The sequence below is a fragment of the Cryptotermes secundus genome, unplaced genomic scaffold (assembly GCF_002891405.2).
Source record: "Cryptotermes secundus unplaced genomic scaffold, Csec_1.0 scaffold15, whole genome shotgun sequence".
NCBI lineage: Eukaryota > Metazoa > Arthropoda > Insecta > Blattodea > Kalotermitidae > Cryptotermes > Cryptotermes secundus.
In genome coordinates this window covers 947,981-970,284 of record NW_019721514.1, presented here as the reverse complement: position 1 = coordinate 970,284, position 22,304 = coordinate 947,981, and the positions used below count along the sequence as shown (strand labels likewise).

Sequence of the window (22,304 nt, the reverse complement as noted above, 5' to 3'; positions counted from 1 at the left end):
CGGCCGGCGCGTTATGCTGACAATCTTACCGCCATCTTTGAGCCGATTGTCTATATAATGCGGGACCCTCAACGTGTAACAAGCCAATTGGACATCACGGCCTGTTGCAGGGATAGCTTTACTTTTTTTTTTACTTACTAAGAACATATGGCATATTCTCCCTCCTTTACAGTACTACGGAAAATCTGTGGCATGAACGAAATCCTAGTTTTTAAATTATTATTGAAGCCAGAATTAAATACGTTAGTCATGTTTCGCGTATGAAATTCAATGTCCTATATTCCAGTGGAGAATGATTACAAGTAGTGCTCCTACTATACTCCTTGATGGTGATTTACTGTGACCACTGTGACGACTGTGAATGGCATAAAGTTTCAGTTCGAGTCCTTGAGGATAATCGATAATCGATACCGATTGATACCGATCGATACGCTCGATTCCACGACGAACGAAACGAAAAAGGGAGGCATTGTTTTCGCCAGTAAAAATGGCAAATTTGAGGCAAACTCCTTTGACGTGTAGTGGACATACAAGACCAGTAGTGCATTTAGCATTTAGTGATGTAATTGAATGCGGCTATTTTCTCATTTCAGCTTGCAAAGGTGAGTCGTGTTCTAAAGTAGTAACCTTATTAAACTTTCATAGTTCACCTTGGCCTCATTTACTCATGACGAGTCCGAAACTTATGGTTTATTTAAACAATGTTTTGAAACTCAGAAAGCCATATTTTGAGTGGATACAAGTATTTATGCTCCCCTCTAAATTATAGGGCTGTTGTAAAGGCATATTTTTTTATTATTAAATTTAGAACGTAAAAGTCTGGTGATAAAATGCGTAATAATACGTTTGTTTGCATTAAGTTTTTAGATAAGAAATCCAAATACACGTATTTCTATAAGAAGGTTATATTTAAGTTTTCGTAATCTAACAGTCATTAATGTTGCCACCAGATGGGAAACCAATGCTACGACAAGGGGATACGGGAGATTGGATTGGCACCTTTGAAGGTCACAAAGGGGCTGTGTGGGGAGTAGCCTTAAACCCTCAGGCAACCAGGGCTGCCACAGGAGCTGCAGATTTCAATGCAAAAGTATGGTATCTTACAGATGCAAGAAATGTTAGCTTTTGATAAAAATATTGGTAGAAGATTTATCTCAAAAGAGTTGAGAATTTTTGTTTCTTGTGCTAAGTCGTTTCAGATTTACAGGTCTGGGATGCTGTGTCAGGGGAAGAAATCCACTCCTTTCAGCACAATCACATTGTAAAGAGTGTAAATTTTTCATCTGATAGCACCCTGTTTGCAACTGGTAGCAATGAGAAACTTGTCCGCATATTTGATCTCAATAAGCCTGAAGCAAGTGAGTAAACATGTCCTAATGTAACTTTGTGTGGCTTTTGTAATGTGTAGGTAAATATCTTCCTAACAGTGATGCATTAAAATAAATGTCAGTATTAGTTTGGATCTTTTATATTGGCCTGAGTTTTTTTGTACACAGAATTTCAGGAAATGGATTTTTATTTCTTTGTCTTCAGGAGTAAGGGAAGGATGGTTCCTACTCACTTAAGCCTGTTAGAAAAAGCTGGTCTCCCATCAGTCGAAACTGAAAGCAGTTGTAAGCAGAGAATATTTTCTCTTACAGTCAAACGTCATTAATAAGACATAACAATAGGAAAATTAACTAAGTAACTATATGGAGCTGAATACTTCTTGAGAATCTTATAGTTGCTCAGCTACTGAAGATATTCCAGCATTTAATGGAACCTAAGGTGTATAGCCATGTTCACAAGAGCCCCCCACTGGTCTCTTTCCTCAGCCAGAATAATTCAGTCCACACCCTCCAACACTGTGCCTTTCAGTATCTGTTTAAATATCCTTCCATCTATGTCTGTATCTTCTCAACAGTCTCTTTCTTTCAGACTTTCCTACCAAAATTTTGTATGCACTTCTCTCCTATATGTGCTACATATGCCCATCTCACCCCCCTTTAATTTGATCATTCCAATATGTGGTAGGGAGTAGAAATTATGAAGCTTCTTATTATGCAAATCTTTTCAGTCTCCTGTTACTTCATCCCTCTTAGATTCAAATATTCTACCCATCACCGTTTTCAAATACTCCCAAGTTTGTACTTCTGCCTTAACAAAATAGGGAGACTGCCAATTTTTATTGGCAGTTTTTTCTTTCTGACATTAGCAGTAAGGAGCTGAGATAGCTCTGTCGGTACAGTGACAGGCTATGGGTTGTATGGCTGGGTTCAATTTCCAACAGGCAAAAAATTCTCTACTCCACAGCATTCAGACTGGCTCTGAGGCCCACCCAACCTCCTATTCAGTGGGTACTTTGGGTCTCTTTCCCCAGGGTAAAGTATATGGGGGCATGAAGCTGATGATGACACCTCCATTTAGTACCGAGGTCAAGAATGGTGGAGCTGTACCTCCACTTCCCCACATCTCCATGGCACGGTGTTTAAGTAATTGAGGGCAGGGACAACTTTAGCTTTAGAATATATATTTTGCATAGAATTTCTTTAGGCGTCCAGTGATTGAGACAAGGAGCTTCTAACAGACTCAACTGAATAGGAATCATTCCTCCTGTACTCCCGACGGTTGAAAACATTCAGTTTCCAGAGTTGTTCGATAGTGTGCAATATTCAAAATTATAATCATGTTGATTTCAGTAATGCCTCATGAGTACCTTTGCTATTGTACTGATTTCTTGCAGATCCAACAGTTTTCTCAGGTCATACTTCAGGGATTCGACATGTGATATTTTTTCGTGGTGACACACATTTGGTAACTTGTGCAGATGATCGAACGTTAAGGGTGTGGGATCGCACATCTGGGCAGGTATGAACCTTTTAGTACTGAGAGACAGATGTGGGCTTGAACCCTGGCTGTACATCATGACTGTGGACTTCTTTAGCATTTTCTCCTTACATATATCAGCAAATGCCACATAGCAATTGTTGGAAATAATGGTAGTTAAGAATATGTTATGGAAGTGTTCTGTGATTATATAGCACAGGTCAGTTTTGCCACTAGTGATATCTAAAGAATTCAGACTCTGGCAGTATTTTGTGAACACTCTTCATTAAGCCAAATATTTTGACTAATTTAAGTTCTGCTTTTAAACAAATAATTTGAACTCTGATCCAAACAGACCAATTTAGAGATAATGCTTCGTACCTGTAATTAGGAAATGCTTAGTTCAAATCTCAGCCAGGACACTGACTATCCTGAGTAAGTTTTTCTGCAGTTTTCCTCAGTCCCTCCAGCCACATTCCACAGTAATATATCAATTAGGTCATGACTGCTTCCTTCCAAATCTTTTTCTCACCAGTTATTCTATCAAATTATACTGTAAAATGACCATGTGATATGACAATGATCATAGCAAACTGTAGCCATTTAATAGAGGAGATATGCTGATATGCTATTTACATTAAATTGAACATAGTGAATGCTATCTAGTGTGTTTTTATTAATAATTATAAAATTCAACATGGTTTGCTCATAATAGGACTATCAACTGGGCCATCCAATTGCAAAAGAAAAGTTATGTAAATTGACTAAAATAGATCCATACATAAAATACTTAATTAGCATGATACGCAAATGGAGTGTAAATGTGAATTCTGTATATGGTATTATGGAAGACAGTGCAATGTGGAAGTAGGATCATGCTAGAGAAGATTTAAAAGTTCACTCAGTTCTTACTCACAGACAATACATTACATTAATTGGTGCCCTCTGTGGCAGCAAGGCACAGGCTCGTGGGAGACAGTGGTGGCTGCCACGGGCAGTAAAACGGATGTTATACATAGACAAATTAAACATCCAATGTGATAGATAAATGTGGTGGATATGAGCTCCAGTGGTGTCCTCTGTGGCAGTCTGCATGTGAAGATGCGGTTCTTCCTGTCCTATAATGCCAAAAACATATAATTTTAAGGTTAAGTTCTTACTAGAACAAATGTGACTAAAATGTTAACACTGGAGATTGAAATACAGGCATACTTGTGAACTCTGTTTGCAGGAAGTGCAGAAGTTAGACTTTAGTGCTATCCCAAGCAGCTTGGAGGTGTCTCGTGATGGTTCAACACTCACAATAACACATGGCAATGTTGTCAGCTTTTGGGATGCACAAAGGTAAGAATTATGCCTCTCCTCAGCATTATGTGGAAGCGAATGTAACAGAAAGACAAAGTTGTTCTCGTGACACCATAAATATGCATAGAGGATTGGAGGTGTGGCTCCACACATTCCTAACCTTGGCACTCGACAGAAATGATCAGTCATATTCACACTCTGACCACTATATTCTCACGAAAAGAAGCCTTCCACCCATAGGATAGGAGGCTGTGGACCCCAATAAAGTATGGACACTGTGGAGCACAGAATAATCTGTCTCTGCCAGGAATCAAACCTAGATTCCCCAGCCATCAAGGCTGTAGCCTAGTCACTGCAGACTGGTGGATTAATTATTATTCCATTTTGTTCTCAGCTTGAAAAAAATCCGAGAGTTCACGGTGCCAACTCAGGTGAATTCAGCCTCTCTTCATCCAGACAAAACAATTTTTGTATGTGGTGGTGAAGATTTGAAGATGTACAAATTTGACTACACCACGGGAACAGAAATAGGTAAAGTACAGTACAAGGGGCAGCCAGGAGAGAATTTTTTATCCCAAAATTTTTAATTACATCTTTATTGTGTATATTATTATGCCTTCTGCTTATTGCATCATTTATGTTTTATATGGGTCAGTGGATGAAGTCTTCATTATTTGTTTGGTAAGAGAGATAATCTTATATCTGAGCAAATATAGTAACTAGTTTCGGTTTATGAAGATGTGTTCCATGGTCTGTTGCAGAATCATTCAAGGGCCACTTTGGACCTGTGCACTGTGTACGTTTCTCACCCGATGGCGAACTGTATGCATCAGGCTCCGAAGATGGAACTCTCCGTCTGTGGCAGACAACAGTTGGCAAGACATACGGCCTGTGGAAATGTGTAGATAGTAATGCCATATCCACAGAGCCAGTTCCCACACCCAAAGAAGTGCCTGCCAGCTAAAACAATATAGTATTCTGTTACCAGGGTTGAAAAGTGTTTGGAGAGGTTCTATAAAAAATAAATGTAAATGTTATTCTTTCTAAGAGATTGGTATTTTATTTATTATGATATTTTATTGTCACAAAGGTCAGGCATGTGTAGGTTATAGTCTTATAATATTAACTTACTACTGGATGGTGATAATTCTCTTAAATATTATGTTAAAGGATGAGTGCTGAATCTTCTGCGGTGTTCAAAGTACAGCATGCTTCATTGTTACTGAAGAGATATGTTCTTGAAAATGTGCCTCTGTGGTAAGATTACATACCACCAGCCTGTTCTTTCAGTGGCACCACCCATATTATAAGTGGAGGTGCATTCCTACAGGGAATTTTTTGGTGCACAGTTGTAATGAAAACACATTTTTCTGTCCATCAGAAAGAACAGTGGGTACAATTACTGCTTGCAGTTTATCTTGATAGTCTCTCCCCAGACATCTTAACTAAGACTGGAAAGGTGTAATCTGTGTGAGAACATGCAGTTTCCATGTGCATTCTTTGTGCCTTTGCACTGCTAGCTGTTAACAAATAGATTTCGAACACATTAACAATATCGAGTAGATCTACAGCTTTAAATATGTTATACTGCTCCATGCTAAATGTGTCCCACGTGACATCAAAAGATTGGGACTCTTACCATGTCTTTATTGTTGACTTAGAAACAGTATATAATACAGTGCTTCATTGCTTATTTGTTATCAAACCGAAAGCTAAATACAGTGAAACCTCACTAATTTGGAATTTGCAATGATTCAAACTTTATGCAAATTATGATTTTTGATGATTACATTGCAGTGATCAGCAAGATGTAGTAAAAGAACTGTACAAAAGATGAGCACAAACCAAAGTAAGTTAATTTTTTAAACACAGCCTCACTAATACCAAGTGTACAGGCTACCTAATATGATTTTGAGATTTATATCAAAACTTACATTTTTACATTTTATGATATGCAATCTGAGTTTAAAAATAAAGTTGTATTGGCTAAAAAGACATGTGAAGTCCATTTTATAACCTCCCTGAACATATTTGCAATATAATTCAGACTTTCACTGATTTGGACAAGGGTTAACTTCCAATTTGTCTGAATTAGTGACGTCTTACTGTATAGATTTCATGCAGCCGCCATTTTATGTTTTACATGAAATAAACAAATAAATAAACATACCTGAAAAGAAGTTGCATATTTCTCAAAGATATGTTACCGTAAATAATTTCAGGATCCAAATAAAAAGGTGTTAAAAGAGTCACTTCAGTTTCCACGGTTTGTGTTATGTTCGTATTATTGATTGTTGGACATTAAGAACTATGAATTTGGGCTACCCATAAGTGGCATAATGTACTTACCAAGAGTTCACCAGAATCTGTCCAGCAGTTCTTAAATTGACAGTGTTCAGGCTGGATGGCCAGGGTTTAATTTCCTTTGACAGGGGAAAGAGATTTTTCTCTGCTCCACAATGTTCAGACTGGCCTTGGGGCCCACCCAGCTTTTTACCCAGTGGGGTGGGGGTGGGGGTGTTTCCCCCAGATGTAAAGTGGGTGGGGCATGAAGCTGAAAACTCTCATTCATCTAGTGGCAACTTTACCCTTGTACTTTTCTCTTATGGGTAAATTGTATTATACGTATCACAGATGACAGAACTTTTAAAAATTAAAATCCTTCTTGAACTCTTTACTTGTTGGGGCATAAATTCAAGTCCTTCAAAATCTCCATGAAGTGAAACATTCTTTATAAAAGTATAATTCATGTAAATTTTGCTCCATGTACAAAGATTTTAGGACAAAGTTGCCGCAAGAACATTAACCAAATTAAGCATGCAGTTCATCTAAAATGTGGATTCTAAATAATACTTGATTCCAACCACATACAAGATATTGCATCTCAGTTATGAAGACTAATCAATTAATGCTATTTAGAGAAATAATCTCTATTATGTGTTGGCAAAATTCCTTAGTGTAACTCCAATACTGTACTCATATGTGCATTAGTGGCCTAGTGATCTTAAAATCTCAGACATTCAGAAGATAGAATGGAAATTCCAAGTGGTCTTAATTTGCAGTTCTTATGTGTTCAGGTCTTGATCAGGATTATGCGTTACAATAGCATATTTCAGATATGTGTATGCAAGCACTTTGGCAACCTAGATGTGAGAATAACACCACAATGGATCATACAGAAACAAGATGTGATGGTATGAAATGGATTGAACTGGCTCAGGAGAAGGTCCAATAAGGCAGACATTAGTGAATAATGTAATGAACTCTTCGTATGTAATGAACGAAGAGTTCTATTGTCTGGGATATAACTATGAAGGGCATTCTGTATATAATGCCTCCCATTTTTTGTGTTAATATGTAACGTCTGAGCTGGATATTGGTGGTGTTGTAGTAAAGGTTGAACCTTCCCACCAATGTACTGTCAGTTTGGGTGTTGTGCGACAGATAGCGACAGCAGAGCAGTCTACCAAAATGGAGTCTGACATAGAAGTGTGTACGAAACAGAGATGTGTTATTGAATTTCTCACTGCCGAACAAATTACACCCATTGACATCAGTCGACTCTTGCTAAAGGTGTACGAAGACGATACAGTGGATGTCAGCACAGTGAGGCGGTGGGTAGTGCGTTTCAACAGTGGCAAAAGTGAAGTGCACGACAAGCCACGCCCTGGGTGTCCCTGCTCAGCTGCCACTCCTCACAGTGAACAGCACCTTGATCAGCTCATCCGTACAGATCGGCGGATAATGACCAGGGAACTGTGTGCACGGCTTAATATCGGCTGTAATGCATTGGAAACGATGTTGGGGAAGCTGGATTATCGCAAAGTTTGTTCCAGGTGGGTCCCACGGGGACCACAAAACTCACTGAATGGAAGTCTGTCAGGGCTGTTGCACCAGTTTGAGGCTGAAGGTGACATGTTTCTGGACAGCATCATCACCAGAGAGGAGACATGGTGTCACCACTACGAGCTGAAATCCAAAAGAAAGTCCATGGAGTGGTGACATCTGGATTCCCCAAGAAAAGAGAAGTTCAAGACACAGCCATTGGCAGGGAAAGTGATGTGCACGGTCTTTTGGGATAGGCGGGGGGTGATTTTGTTGGATTTCCTGGAGCCTGGTGAGACTGTCGATTCTGAATGCTACAAGATGACGCTGACTAAGCTGAAAGCCCGCATTTGCAGACAACCTTTCGCTTGCAACACGATAACGCTAGACCCCCATACCAGTTTGGCGACCACTGCACACATTGCAAAGTTTGGCTGGACTGTCCTACCACATCCACCTTATAGCCCCGGTTTAGCACCTTCAGACTTCCATATCTTTGTGCCTGTGAAAGATGGACTACGTGGGCAACATTTTCCAGACAACGATGCTGTCATTGCAGCTGTAAGAAAGTGGCTAGCCTCTGCTGGTGCAGACTTTTACAGGCACGGCATACAGGCTCTTGTTCATCCCTGGCAAAAGTGCATAATGAATGGTGGTGATTATGTGGCATAATAATTGTAAGTAGCTCAAATCTTACTCTATTTAACCATATTATTATGCTTTCTGTATCTGTTGTAGTTTTCATTAAAAAAATAGTAGGCATTATATACAGAAGGCTCCTCGTACATGCAGTATGGTGAAAGTCAGTCCCACAATACAAAACACTTCATGGCCACCACTCTGTTGATCTCAGATCCAATGTAATTACTGTCTGTGTTCCACTCAACTAGGACAGTACCTAAAAAGTAACCTACTTAGATATCTCTGTCTATGACAATATATTTTGAAATAAGCATTTTAAATGCACAGCTATAAATATTATAACTAACTGTATCAATTAACTGTACAGATCACTCAAATACAACTGACCAAAACTACTTCATCTGTAAGGAACAGATGGCAAAAGTCACCACTACTTTCTGCCCTTTGTTCATTTACTTTCTCCCTTCTTTCGCATTCTCTTGGTCACTTCCCTCTTTTCAATTTCTCTTTCTTCAACTTGGAACATATATGTGGGCGACTGATTAGCCTAAAGTTCAGGCCGTTTTAACTCCTTATATGAGTTCATTCATCTGGCAATACAGAACCATTCTAGGTACACAACAGAGAATTTCTCAAAACGATGCTCTGTGACATAAAAACGGCGAATTTCAACACTTTTAAACAATTAGTTCAGTTGGTATAGCCATTAGGCTACAGGCTGGATGGCAGAGGAAACGCCAATTACCGGCAGAGACAAAATACTTTTCTTTACCATAGTGACCACTCCAGCCCCAGCACCCATCAGTAGGTTCAGAGGGTAAAGCAGTCGAATCGTGAAGCTGACCACTCACATCAATGCAATGCCAAAGTGAAGAATTTGTAGAGCTGTTCGTCCATTCCCCATATGGTAACAAACTAATTTACTAGCTTCACGGAGCAAAGACCATCTTGAGAAGCTGATCATCACTTAAACATGTACACATGAAATTCCTCCCTTTTTATATAACCCAAAGTTTCATTACCGTGCTCACAAGAGCCCGCAAGTTACACATCAAACTAACTCCGCAGGGAACAGTCCTCCTTGAGAAGCCAGAAGCTGTTCCGCTGGTCAAAAGCTTTCCTGTCCTTTCAAAGATTTATATGTGTTTAATTAAGCACCAAGCAATGAAGACGTATGGGGAAGTGAAGTGAAAGATTCACGCATTTTTAATATCGATGCTAAGTGGAGCTGAGCGATAAGCTTCACACCACGGACGCTTTATCCCCGGCGAGTTACCGGTCTCACTGGACAGCCGGCTGGTTGAGGCCTAGAGACCGCCTGGACGCTTCGGAGAACATAATATTGTTGCGTGTTGTCTATGCGGCGCGACAAATAACTTCACATGGGTCTCGGATTTAGCGGATATTTATTAAACACTCTTAAACACTCATGTACAATTAGTATCACTTCACCTGCATTCTGCGGCGGCTATCATCAAACTGTATCTACCCGTGACTGGATCTCAAAGTCAAAGTCACATTGCGGCTGACGGTCAGTCAGTCAGTAATTCTTCGTGTCGAGCCCCAGTTAATTATTACCGTTTGACAGTTACGTTCTTGTTTCTGTAGGGCGCCCTCTCTGACGTGGCTTACGCTCGTTACCGCGGAAGTGCATTATTCCCGCTGGTTCAACAACCCGTTGCTTAGGAAATTCATTATTTCCCGTTGTTACGTAACGCTTATAACAGTTCGTTGTAACCTTGGAGACTCAGAATTACCATGGAAGTAACCCTTCCTGATTCCAAACACGTGACAATATTTTGTCGGGAATCGAGATGCTGTTCTTCGGTCGTTCAGCCAGTAACCTCGCCACTTTACCCTGCAATTCCGGCTGCTTCCGCCCCTTATGGAGCCCAAATGTGTGTTATCGTGTTCACAAGAGTCCGTCATAGATTGTACAAAAACCAAAGAATTCACAGAGTCCGCTTTCCTTCGTCATATTTCGTAACGCGACATTTGTTTACGACGAGGAATTTTTAACCCCTAGCAAAGATGAAGGCAGAATGTTTTTCGGAAACGTCGACAAACTTCTGCCGGACTACAAGGCGTCACATCCCAGAATGGAGTACTCTTCGGCTGGATGACTAGAATCCTGGCTGAATGGTCGAGAAATTAGGGTTCGAGTCACGCACGTTTAAGCTACAGTTTATCTTGTACATTTAGCACAAGGCATGTTATTGGAATTAGATCCAATTATCAATGACAATTTGTATTGTGCAATTATTCAATTCATCTCATATTTGTAAAATTCGTTGCACCTGATGATGGTCAATAAAGATACGAAACATGTCGTTGCTATTTGATGACATACCCATACTGCTGTGGAAACACTTAACCACAACAATTAAGTTACTAAGTCAGCAATCTGCAAATAACAAATAAGACCGCTGTCAAGTAACGGTTGTTGATATGAAGTTCACCAAACGTCGAGTCCACAGTATGTGTGTGTAATTAGACAGACTGAGGAGTATTGTCACGAAGACCACAACCGGATATTTCTCTGCAAAGGTCTGTGTCATGTGTCATATGTTATTTACATATCATACATTTTATAAATCATCAGCTATTTGAATGGGATATTCAGCAGCTACTGTAGAACGGTAATATATTCGATAATTATGCATCGGAAAGGGCTTGAAAGGAAGCGTTCGTGGTTAATCGATGTACCATCCCGACCGAGATTCGAACAGAGGCGCTTCTGAGTCAACTTTGGTTGCTTCATATATCTTTTAATGTGAACAGAATCATTTTTAGTCTACTTCCCTTACTTTGAAACAAGAAATTCTGACAAGAACTAAAAAGTCGATGTTATGTTACGCCCGACGGTCTGTTAGCAAGTCTGTCTTGGGATAAACCACCCATTTGGGGCTTAAGACCAGATCTTTATTCCTGTTAGACAGTTGCACGCTTGTTGATGTGGGGCGCTCTTCCTGACGAGAGGACGTTCTGTCGTTTGCCAGAGGCACATCAGCAGTAGTAAGTCTGTTGTCAGTACGTACAATTTATATTTTATATGTTATTAAATGTATGTACGTGTGTACAACATACGCAAGGCCTTTGTCAGTCCAGGCTCAGTACAGCAGATCATGCATTATCATTAGTAGCTCCTGCTATTACGGCTATCTAGTTACTTGAACGGTCGTATGCTTGACCACCGCCAAGTTTAAGCCTCTTATATTTCCTGCGTCAGGGTCCGCCTTGATCAATGTTGCGAACATTTGCATTTTCATGATTTTGTATGACTTCTGCTTGTTGCTTGCATAATTTTATTATATACACATAACTGTACGGAAGTTTGGAATCTGTGTGCGCCTTGGAAAAGTTCCAACTATGAGGAAAACATAGTTTAGCATGCGCTGCAGTGTCAGTAGATGGTTGTCTGCCGCAAACTCCCAGGCCGGGAAAGTAAGAAATAATTGCCTACTGTCCTCTGATACAACATGGACCGCATACAAAAGAAGATTAAAGCAAATTTTGTTGCTTCAAGTACGTGTTTACAGAGTTGTTACCTAGCAATGAGAGGAGGGATACATTGACAGGCCCACAGAAACACAAGTCCAACAATTACTCTACTGCTGCGTGTATTCACACAGTATTTATGAAATATACAGCGTAGATGCCGTAGTGCCGTGCTTTGCATACCATGCTTTGTAAGGACTGCTCCAGGCATTCGAAAGTTAATGGGGGGAAGGGAGAATCACAGATACACGGACAGCATGGAGATCGCGTAAGGATACTCCTCACTGGACCCGCCTTACCGTGTGTTCGCGATTTCGATAATCGTAGTGTTCGCGATTTCGATAATCGTAGTAGTCAGGCTACTACCCACAAACACCGCACTAACTCCATGAAGCTAAGTACTCCTTGAAAGGCTAATGACTGCTGAGCTATTACATAAATTCCCAGCATCTTACGGAACTCAACGTTCATTACAAGAGCGTGTCACTGGTCCCTACCTCGTGCCAGTTGAATCCATTGCGCACACTCGTATACTAGTTAATTAGGATAAATGTAATATTTTCATCCCATCAACATATAGGTTTTCCTAGGTGCCCTTCCATTCAGGTTTTTCTAACAAAGAAAGAATGAACTTCTCTCTTTCTCCCATCGTGCTATAAGTTCCGCCCATCTCGTGCTCCTTGATTTCAACATCTTAATAATTTTTGGCGAGGCGTACAAATTATTAACCTTTCATTATGCAGTTTTCTCCAGTCTACTGTTATGCCTTCCTTCTTAGGTCCAAATATTCCCCTCAGCACCCTGCTCCCGAATACCCTTCCATGTATGATTTTCCCTTAATGTGAGAGACCAAGTTTCACACTCATGCAAAACTAAAGGCAAGATTATGGTTTGTGTACATCAAATATCACATTTCTCTCCCATTTCAGCATGAAAGTGAATAATCACAGAATGGCGACACGCAGGTCTAAGCCACAACCAAATCAGCAGCAGAATGCTGATAACAGTAACAACATCAGCCATCCTCCAGACTCTGCAAGGCCTCAAACTCCAACCAGACACCAGGAACCACAAGAAGCCTTGGATGGTACAGATCCGACCATGTCTGGTTCTCCGAACGAACGTGAAATGCCGCAAAGTCATATAGATGATGCAACATTTACAGTCCCTATTTCTGCTGAACAACGCAATTTTCATAATGCACCTGATGTTCAATATTTTGCAACATTTCCATACCCTTCACAGATTCCTACAGGAGCTACCTGCTTCCCAATGGTTCAGACACCTACTGTGAATGCCACACAGGCAACAGGAACTTTATTTTTCATGTTTGCCTCCCTTCCAGTTGTCCCTCCTATAGATATCTGTCATCAAACTTCCTCCACAAGCACCCAAACAGAAGTACCAAGACATTCAAATCAGTTACATCATGACTCTGATCCAACTCATTTCACACACAAAGAACAGAGTTATCTCAGAACATCTGGACCCATGGGGACCCACGAACCTCAGACACCTGAAAACGACCCAGTGCCACATGCCTTCCCTCATTCCTTTAACAGCAAAGATGGCATATCTATGATGACAGACTTGAGCAGAATATCACAAGATCGGAACTTAAGTAACTTGTCTGAGGGTCAATTTGTGGATATAAGTCGTCACAATAGACATCTTGGTCAGCGTCAAGGAAACATCCTCACGTCAACATCTTCCGTCAATCATCCCAGCTCACCTCTTGAATCCCCCTCCCTGAACCACCAGAGAGGTGGATCTTCACCACATAGCACACACAATACTAACGTGGGTCCGACAACATATTCTGGCCAATATTTAGGAAAGATTTCCTCAGTAATAGACTCAAGCCGGCTTCCTCCCTCAACGTTACCTTCAGATGTTCTTGCAAATCAAGGTACATCCATTCTCCAGCATCCAATACATATCCCCTCTAGAGTAGCATTCCAAGATAATACAGAACATAGTGATTTCAGTCCACACAACCTCCAGTCAATTCTTCCATCTGGGTTCGACATTCAAAACTATGTAGCCAGATCTACACCCAGCACTGGGAAGAATGTGAGAAACATTAGTAACCCCTGCTTCTGTGAGCATGTTCATGAACTTTCCTCAATAACAGATCCCATTAACTATGCAATCAACTCAAGAAGACGTTCGTTAAGTGGACTTTCAACTTGGGCCCCAGCTGCTACAAGCACACCAATTTCTTCTGGAAAAATTCAGACACCAGGAGAAAGGCGAACTGCAGCTCATCACATGAGTTTACCACCCAGAAAGTTGGTACCATCTTTACCATCTTTACCCTTTTTACCACCTTCAACATATTTACCAGTATTGAATAAAAGGGATTCAGGAACAGTTCTGCCCCAAGAAATGCCAAGCTCAAGACCTGAAAGGGTAGCCAGGGCGACCACTTCACCTTCTGAAGAGGAGTTAAGAGACATAATGGCAAATGCCATGCCCAACAGTCAAACCCCTCAGAAAACAGCTATGCCAACTGCTACAAGCACACCAAATTCATCTGGCAGAATTCTGACATCAGGCGAAAGGCAAACTGCACATTATCACATTAGTGTACCTTCCATAAGTTTGGTACCATCTTTACCATCTTTACCCATTTTACCACCTATACCATCTTTACCCATTTTACCACCTATACCATCTTTACCAGTATTGAATAGAAGGGAATCAGGAGCAGTTCTGACCCAAGAAATGCCATGGTCAGGACCTGAAAGGGTGGCCAGGGCGACCACTGTACCTTCTGAAGAGGAGTTAAGAGACATAATGGCAAATGCCATGGCCAACAGTCAAACCTCTCAGGAAACAGTTATGCCAACTGCTACAAGAACACCAAATTCATCTGGCAGAATTCTGACATCTGGCGAAAGGCAAACTGCAGATCATCACATTAGTGTACCTTCCATAAGTTTGGTACCATCTTTACCATCTTTACCCATTTTACCACCTATACCATCTTTACCAGTATTGAATAGAAGGGAATCAGGAGCAGTTCTGACCCAAGAAATGCCATGGTCAGGACCTGAAAGGGTGGCCAGGGCGACCACTTTACCTTCTGAAGAGGAGTTAAGAGACATAATGGCAAATGCCATGGCCAACAGTCAAACCTCTGGGGAAACAGTTATGCCCACTGCTACAAGAACACCAAATTCATCTGGCAGAATTCTGACATCAGGCGAAAGGCAAACTGCACATTATCACATTAGTGTACCTTCCATAAGTTTGGTACCATCTTTACCATCTTTACCCATTTTACCACCTATACCATCTTTACCACCTTTACCACCTTTACCATCTTTACCAAAACCTGAAAGGGTGGCCAGGGCGACCACTTTACCTTCTGAAGAGGAGTTAAGAGACATAATGGCAAATGCCATGGCCAACAGTCAAACCTCTCGGGAAACAGTTATGCCAACAAGTGAAGGTAAGTTCTGGTGTATTTATCTAATTACTAGAGATGTAAAAGCTTCAGTGGTGTTTATCGAAAGCAGACGTTAAAATAATATTAAGAACAGGAGAAAATGTAATCATGACTTTTCCATGAGTTATTTGTGAAATGCTCATATACAATATGAACATATCATTAGAGGTATGACTGCCCAATTGTTCCATATAAAACTTATAATCATATTTTGATTAATATTAGTACTGAGGATCTCACAAACCTTTTTTTGCGCGAATTCTCTTTACATTTTGATTCCATACCAGTCTCACACAAACTTTACTTTATGTGAAGCTCAAATCAAACTCAATTAATTTCGTTTTTCTTAAAAGAAATAAAAATAAATTGTGCAATTTGTTTCCAAATCTATAAAAAAGTAGAATGCTATTTTCTGGGATGTGGCGCCGTGTAGATCTTGTGTGAGACGACGTTTCGGAGGAATATATCGTCTCAAGCTTCAGGGTAGAAAAATCCGCAAGCGAGGAACCAGCATGCGCGGTTGGCTGCAGGTCCTTCCGCCGTGAATATGGAGGCAAGATGTTCCTACGAAACGTAGGTTCACATAAGATCTACACGGCGTCACATCCCAGAATACAGCATTCTTCATAGTCACCGCTGTGAAGACCTCAAATCTTACCTATAATGAAGTATATAGGAGATAGAATGTAATGGGGTGTGTAACTTTGGAACTGTTTTACTCAACACCCATGAAATAACTTCAAAACATGTGGAATAACAATGAATCCCCAGTCATATCCCATATTTACATAATAAGGCAGATTTTCAATAACTGATTTTTGAGCACTGTAAAACTATCAACATTCTCTGGGTACTTCCTTCCAGGTAATAACATGACTCCGGCAACACAATCTGGCCAACATGCAGGGAACATTTCGCCCATAACACCTCCCAGGATGATGCCAAGTGGATCCTCTGGGCACTCTCTTCCAGATATTAACTTGACTCCGGCAACCCATTTTGGCCAATATTCGGGGAACATTTCATCCATAACACCTCCCAGCATGATGACAACTGGGTCATCTGGGCACTTCCAACTTGATATTAACATGACTCCAACATCATATTCTGGCCAATATTCGGGGAACATTTCGTGCATAACACCTCCCAGCATGATGACAAGTGGATCATCTGAGCATTTCATTTCTGGGTGCAACGTGAATCCGACTACAGATGTTGGTGAGTAGAAGAAACAAGGCTCCTTAGTCTCCGCTTCAATCTAGGCATCAAAGCCAATAGAGGAATGGATATTTAGCGTCCAGCGCTCCAAAAATTAACATGTTTCCTGTAGCACATTTCGGCAAACATTCAGGGAACATTTCCTGCATGAAACCTTTCAGCATGATGTTAAGTGCATCCTCTAGCACTTTAGGTATTATTGTGAGCACAGGAGTTTCGAAGGCGCAAACGAAAAAGTAGTAACGAGGAGACTCGAACTTCAAAGAAACCAGTGGCGACGGCAATGTGTGTCGCAGTAAACACCAACCCCAAGGCGGTGCCCACCAGAAACTTCTTCAACCTTCTTAGAACATCCAGCATGAACACAGATTCTTTCGGCTCGGAGGCGAGTCCCCAAGAAGAGGCAACTCCTGGTAAAACATGTACGCTGCCCCCATTAGCGATAACTGCCACATCAAACCTGATACAGTTATAAAAGGCCATTAAGAGTGAAGCAAAAGAAGACTTTGAGTTCCGACACACCAGGAACGGAACCAAGGTATTCACTAAAACCTTGGAGAATTTTGCTACAGTCAAGTCCCACCTTGATACCCAAAACGTTCCTTAATTTACCTTTACCCTAAGTCCCTAAAACCCATCAAGGCCGCAATACGTCACTTCCCTATGGACACCCCTGCACAAGACATCTCTGATGGAGTGGTGTACCTATGCTTCGACATTATCAGCGTCAAGCAAATGTTAACCACTCCTCGGTCACTGTCCGAAGGAACCAAAAAAAAAAAAAAAAGTCTACTCCTACTTATGTGGTATTACCAATCTTTATTAAATAAATAAAGAATATGATGTAATTATGTTACTACTTACTTTTAATGAGATTGTTGAGTTTGTCGGCCCTAACAGAGTTCCTGGGTATCTGGCTCAATATTGGTCAACTTCAGTCGAAGATCGGCTCTCACACTAAGACGATTTCTGTATTTCGTTCTTAACTGAAGGAGCGATGGAAGTACTTCCTCACAGAGAGAACTGCGTGACGATTTTCAATGCTTCTGATAATTAATTCGGGAAATTCACTTCTCACTGAAGGCGAGATCCAGAATCGGACCAAACCAAATTCACGAAATATCATTTTAAGTCCACTGTCACTTGAAAGCTCAATTAACTATTTATTTTTCGATAACGAAAGGTCGTTCTTATGATTGTAAGCCTGAAATGGATCATGAACCCACAGAAAATTCCCGTAAATGTTATTCGGAAAATACGTTTCAAATTGTTGTTTCACCGTTTTGAGGTGGTCACAAACCCTTTCCAGAAAATCAGAATCAAGAGATATAATTTTCCACTAAAAATGATTACAATGTTGGAAAGGGTGCAAATTGTCTGACTTTTACATAACTAATCCATAACACCAGTTGTTTTCTCGAATGCCTTTATTTTGTTGTAGGCATCAAGAACAGTTAAAGAATTTCCCTGAAGGGAGAGATTTGGTTCATTTAATTTAGCAAAAATGTCCGAAAGTTGGGATAGTAGCAACAACCATGCTACGTCAACAAGGAGTGATGCAAAATCAGAATTGCGTTCATTTACAAACAATAAAACTTTGTGCCTTAATTGAAGTAGCCTTCTTAGTACTTTGCCCCTGGGAAACCAACGAATTTTAGAATGCAAAAAAAAGTTTGTATATTTACTGCCCATTTTATCGCAGAGCATGGAAAATTACCTGTTATTTAACGGTCGAGCCTTAATAAAATTAACTAGCTTTACAGCGTTGTCTAGCACAGTTCTAAATTCTGATGGCTTTCCTTTGGAAGCCAAAGCTTCCCTATGTATGAGACAATGTACCCAATTCATATCCGGAGCTACTTCCTTGACCTTAGAAACAACCCAATTATGCTTGCCTTAAGGGCGCTAGCTTCATCGGAACAGAAGCCCACACATTTTTCCCGCTTGATCCCTTTGTCTCTTATGCAGTTATTGAGAGTGTGAAATATTTCTTCTCCAGTTGTTCAGGTTGACAATGTTGTACAAAACAGAATATCGTCATGAATGTTATCATGTGCATATCATATGTTGCATATTAACTGCGCATCATTTGTAACATCAGTAAAGTAAGTAAAGTTATCCCTGTATCAGGCAATGGAGGCGCATAGGGTTGTGAGATGTTGAGGTACCCACATTTTCTAGACAGTCGGCTCACAGATGGCGGCAAGTTTGTCAGCCCTACGCGCCGGCCGCCCTTTATCCCCATGAATATTCCAAGAATATTCCTGGTACTCATTTCTGTTAGAGGCTGAGTCGACCCCAGAGTCATAGTGCGGCTGGAAGGATTAGGTCAATTGAAAAAATTCAATTACCTCATTGGGACTTGAACCCGCGACCTTCCGGCTTGTAGCATAGTGCCTCAACCAACTACGCTACCGCGTGCCCTACCTGTTTCGTTTGCTTTTCTTTTCAAAGTCCCCGTTCTTAGCCACTTTTCCATTATTCAAAATGTTTTCGAAAAGTATATAAAATCTGGAGTTAACTCACAACACACTTTGTCCACCTATCACTTAGCACTTATGAAGATATACTGAGCGTTCGTTGAAGGAGAAAAAGTGTATAACAATAAACACTAAGAAATTGGTTGAAATGTGGATAAAACATGTTTACTTCAAATCTAACAAAACAGCAAGGGAAGGCGGGAGCCATAAAACCATAATATTGTTTACTGCAACACCTTTCATTAGCCCTCTTTCTGCAGTTCCCAATTATAGGTGAGGTCCCTCCTCTGAAGTTAGTGACAATGCAGTCACACCCTCATACCCTGGAAATACCGGATTCTTGTCTGGTCATTGAAATGTTCATGAAAATTAGAAAGCTTGTTTTTTTTCAGTATCCATTTTATTTTAACAATTTTGACTTGCTATTTAATTTTAATTAGCTTGTACTCTTCTCCAAGTATAATCAGAATGATCAAGTCAAGGAGGATGAGGTGGAGAGGTCATGTAGCACGAATGGGGGAGACAAAGAATGCGTATAGGTTATTGGTGGGAAAGCCAGAAGGAAAGAGACCACTGGGAAGACCAAGGCGTAAAAATGGATCTTAGAGAGACAGGATGGGATGGTATTGATTGCATTGATCTGGCTCAGGATATGTACCAGTAAAAGGCTCTTGTGAACACGGTAATGAACCTTCGGCTTCCATGAAATGCTGGGAAATTCTTGAGTAGCTGCAGAATTGGCAGCTCCTCCAGAATGGCTCAGCTCCATGAGTAAGTAAGAAAGTATGTATTTTTACACCGAACAATTTCCCATGTTAAGATCTCAGTAGGGACATCAATCAGCATGAGAGGGCTTACTTAAATTCTGCGGCGGCTATCTTCCAACTGTCTCTGCCCGTGACTGGATCTCAAATTCAAAGTCACATTGCGACTGACGGTCAGTCAGTCAGTAAATCTTGGTGTCGAGCCCTATCTGGGGCTCATGACCAGATATTAATTATTACCGTTTGACAGTTACGTTCTTGTTTCTGTAGGGCGCCCTCTCTGACGTGGCTTACGCTCGTTACCGCGGAAGTGCATTATTCCCGCTGGTTCAACAACCCGTTGCTTAGGAAATTCATTATTTCCCGTTGTTACGTAACGCTTATAACAGTTCGTTGTAACCTTGGAGACTCAGAATTACCATGGAAGTAACCCTTCCTGATTCCAAACACGTGACAATATTTTGTCGGGAATCGAGATGCTGTTCTTCGGTCGTTCAGCCAGTAACCTCGCCACTTTTCCCAGTAATTCCGGCTGCTTCCGCCCCTTATGGAGCCCAAATGTGTGTTAACGTGTTCACAATAGTCCGTCATAGATTGTACAAAACCCAAAGAATTCACAGAGTCCGCTTTCCTTCGTCATATTTCGTAACGCGACATTTGTTTACGACGAGGAATTTTTAACCCCTAGCAGCAACCAGGGCAATTGTTCCCAGGATCTCTTTTGTAAGTACCAAACAGAGCAGATAATGCAGATATCAACAACAAAAATGAAAACAAAAAGTTCTGGGAAGAACTAATCCCCTAAATTCATTTGATACGACACGGATCCAATAGAAAACGACACTTCCAACAATTCTTCGTTGCAGCGGGAATGTATTTACCGAGTTGCTACCTAGCAACGATAAGGGGGATACAATGTACCGAGCCTCGGTCTATCAGCGAGAGGAGGGATATACACAGACACAGAGACTGATGGTAGGCATTTACGAAGTAAAAATGCCGAATTGGTCTACATACCAAATTCCATTAACATTGGTTCAGGCATTCAAAAGTTAATAGGGGCGGAGGGATTCACAGACAGACTGGGATGGAGATCGCATAAGCCCACTTTTATGTAAGATTTGAGGGTTTCACGGCGGTGACTATGAAGATTGCCGTCTTCTGCGATGTGAGGCGATTATATTTAAACAATCTGGATATAACCCTGTGAAGACCGATAGAAACTCATCTACATTTCGGAGAAATGTACTGTACCGTTCTTGTTGGCAACCCGTTTGCCTTACTCTTCGATCCCGAAGATGGTGGCAGAATGTTCTTCCGAAAGGTAGGTGAACTTCTGTTGGACTACAAGGCGTCACATTCCAGAAGGGAGTACTTCGGTTGAATGATTGGTATTCGGACTGTATGGTCGAGGAATTAGGGTTCGATTCACGCGCGTTTAAGCTACATTTTACTTTGTCTTGTACATTTAGCACAATGCATGTTATAAGAATTAGAACCAGTTACAAACAGCAATTAATATTACGAAATTCTTCAATTCATCTCATATTTGTAAAATTCGCTGCTTTACCGTTTCTCACGGTGTTGTCGCTTGCAGATTTCTTATACTTTTTCTTCTACCCTGAAGATGGGGGGCGATACGTTCCTCCGAAACGTCGGTTAACACCACATATACACGGTGCCAAATCCCAGAAGACTGCTTTCTTCATCTTAATAATTTTTGGCGAGGCGTACAAATTATTAACCTTTCATTATGCAGTTTTCTCCAGTCTACTGTTATGCCTTCTTAGGTCCAAATATTCCCCTCAGCACCTGGCTCCCGAATACCCTTCCATGTATGATTTCCCCTTAATGTGAGAGACACACTTATGCAAAACTAAAGGCAAGATTATGGTTTGTGTATATCAAATATCATATTTCTCTCCCATTTCAGCATGAAAGTGAATAATCACAGAATGGCGACACGCAGGTCTAAGCCACAACCAAATCAGCAGCAGAATGCTGATAACAGTAACAACATCAGCGATGCTCCAGAATCTGCAAGGCCTCATACTCAAATCAGACACGAGGAACTACAAGAAGCCTTGGATGGTACAGGTCCAACCATGTCTGGTTCTCGAAACGAACGTCAAATGCCGCAAAGTCCTTTAGATGATGCAACTTTTACAGTCCCTATTTCTGCTGAACAACGCAATTTTCATAATGCACCTGATGTTCAATATTTTGCAACATTTCCATACCCTTCACAGATTCCTACAGGAGCTACCTGCTTCCCAATGGTTCAGACACCTACTGTGAATGCCACACAGGCAA

The 22,304-nt window shown here is 40.9% G+C and overlaps 2 protein-coding genes across 2 annotated transcripts; both read left to right on the top strand.

Annotated features, from left to right (window-relative positions):
• Nucleotides 1-404: 404 nt before the first annotated feature.
• On the top strand, nucleotides 405-6,547 carry LOC111875406 (serine-threonine kinase receptor-associated protein). The gene is made up of 7 exons (XM_023871637.2): nucleotides 405-602; nucleotides 951-1,090; nucleotides 1,208-1,358; nucleotides 2,723-2,847; nucleotides 4,037-4,149; nucleotides 4,505-4,641; nucleotides 4,872-6,547. Exons 1-7 carry the CDS (start codon nucleotides 488-490, stop codon nucleotides 5,072-5,074), a joined length of 984 nt encoding a protein of 327 aa, XP_023727405.1. The 5' UTR covers nucleotides 405-487; the 3' UTR covers nucleotides 5,075-6,547.
• A 4,539-nt stretch (nucleotides 6,548-11,086) lies between these two features.
• Nucleotides 11,087-22,008, top strand: LOC111875407 (proline-rich protein 36-like). Its single transcript, XM_023871639.2, has 4 exons — nucleotides 11,087-11,124; nucleotides 13,005-15,532; nucleotides 16,394-16,747; nucleotides 21,925-22,008. Exons 2-4 carry the CDS (start codon nucleotides 13,006-13,008, stop codon nucleotides 21,927-21,929), a joined length of 2,886 nt encoding a protein of 961 aa, XP_023727407.2. The 5' UTR covers nucleotides 11,087-11,124; nucleotide 13,005; the 3' UTR covers nucleotides 21,930-22,008.
• The last annotated feature ends 296 nt before the right edge of the window (nucleotides 22,009-22,304 follow it).

Excerpts from the sequence above, each read along its gene's own strand:
- LOC111875406 (XM_023871637.2), top strand. The coding sequence starts at position 488 with ATGGCAAATTTGAGGCAAACTCCTTTGACGTGTAGTGGACATACAAGA. Across the intron at positions 1,359-2,722 it reads TCTCAATAAGCCTGAAGCAA|ATCCAACAGTTTTCTCAGGT; the intron begins GTGAGTAAACAT and ends GATTTCTTGCAG. Across the intron at positions 2,848-4,036 it reads GGGATCGCACATCTGGGCAG|GAAGTGCAGAAGTTAGACTT; the intron begins GTATGAACCTTT and ends CTCTGTTTGCAG.
- LOC111875407 (XM_023871639.2), top strand. The coding sequence starts at position 13,006 with ATGAAAGTGAATAATCACAGAATGGCGACACGCAGGTCTAAGCCACAA. Across the intron at positions 15,533-16,393 it reads AGTTATGCCAACAAGTGAAG|GTAATAACATGACTCCGGCA; the intron begins GTAAGTTCTGGT and ends ACTTCCTTCCAG.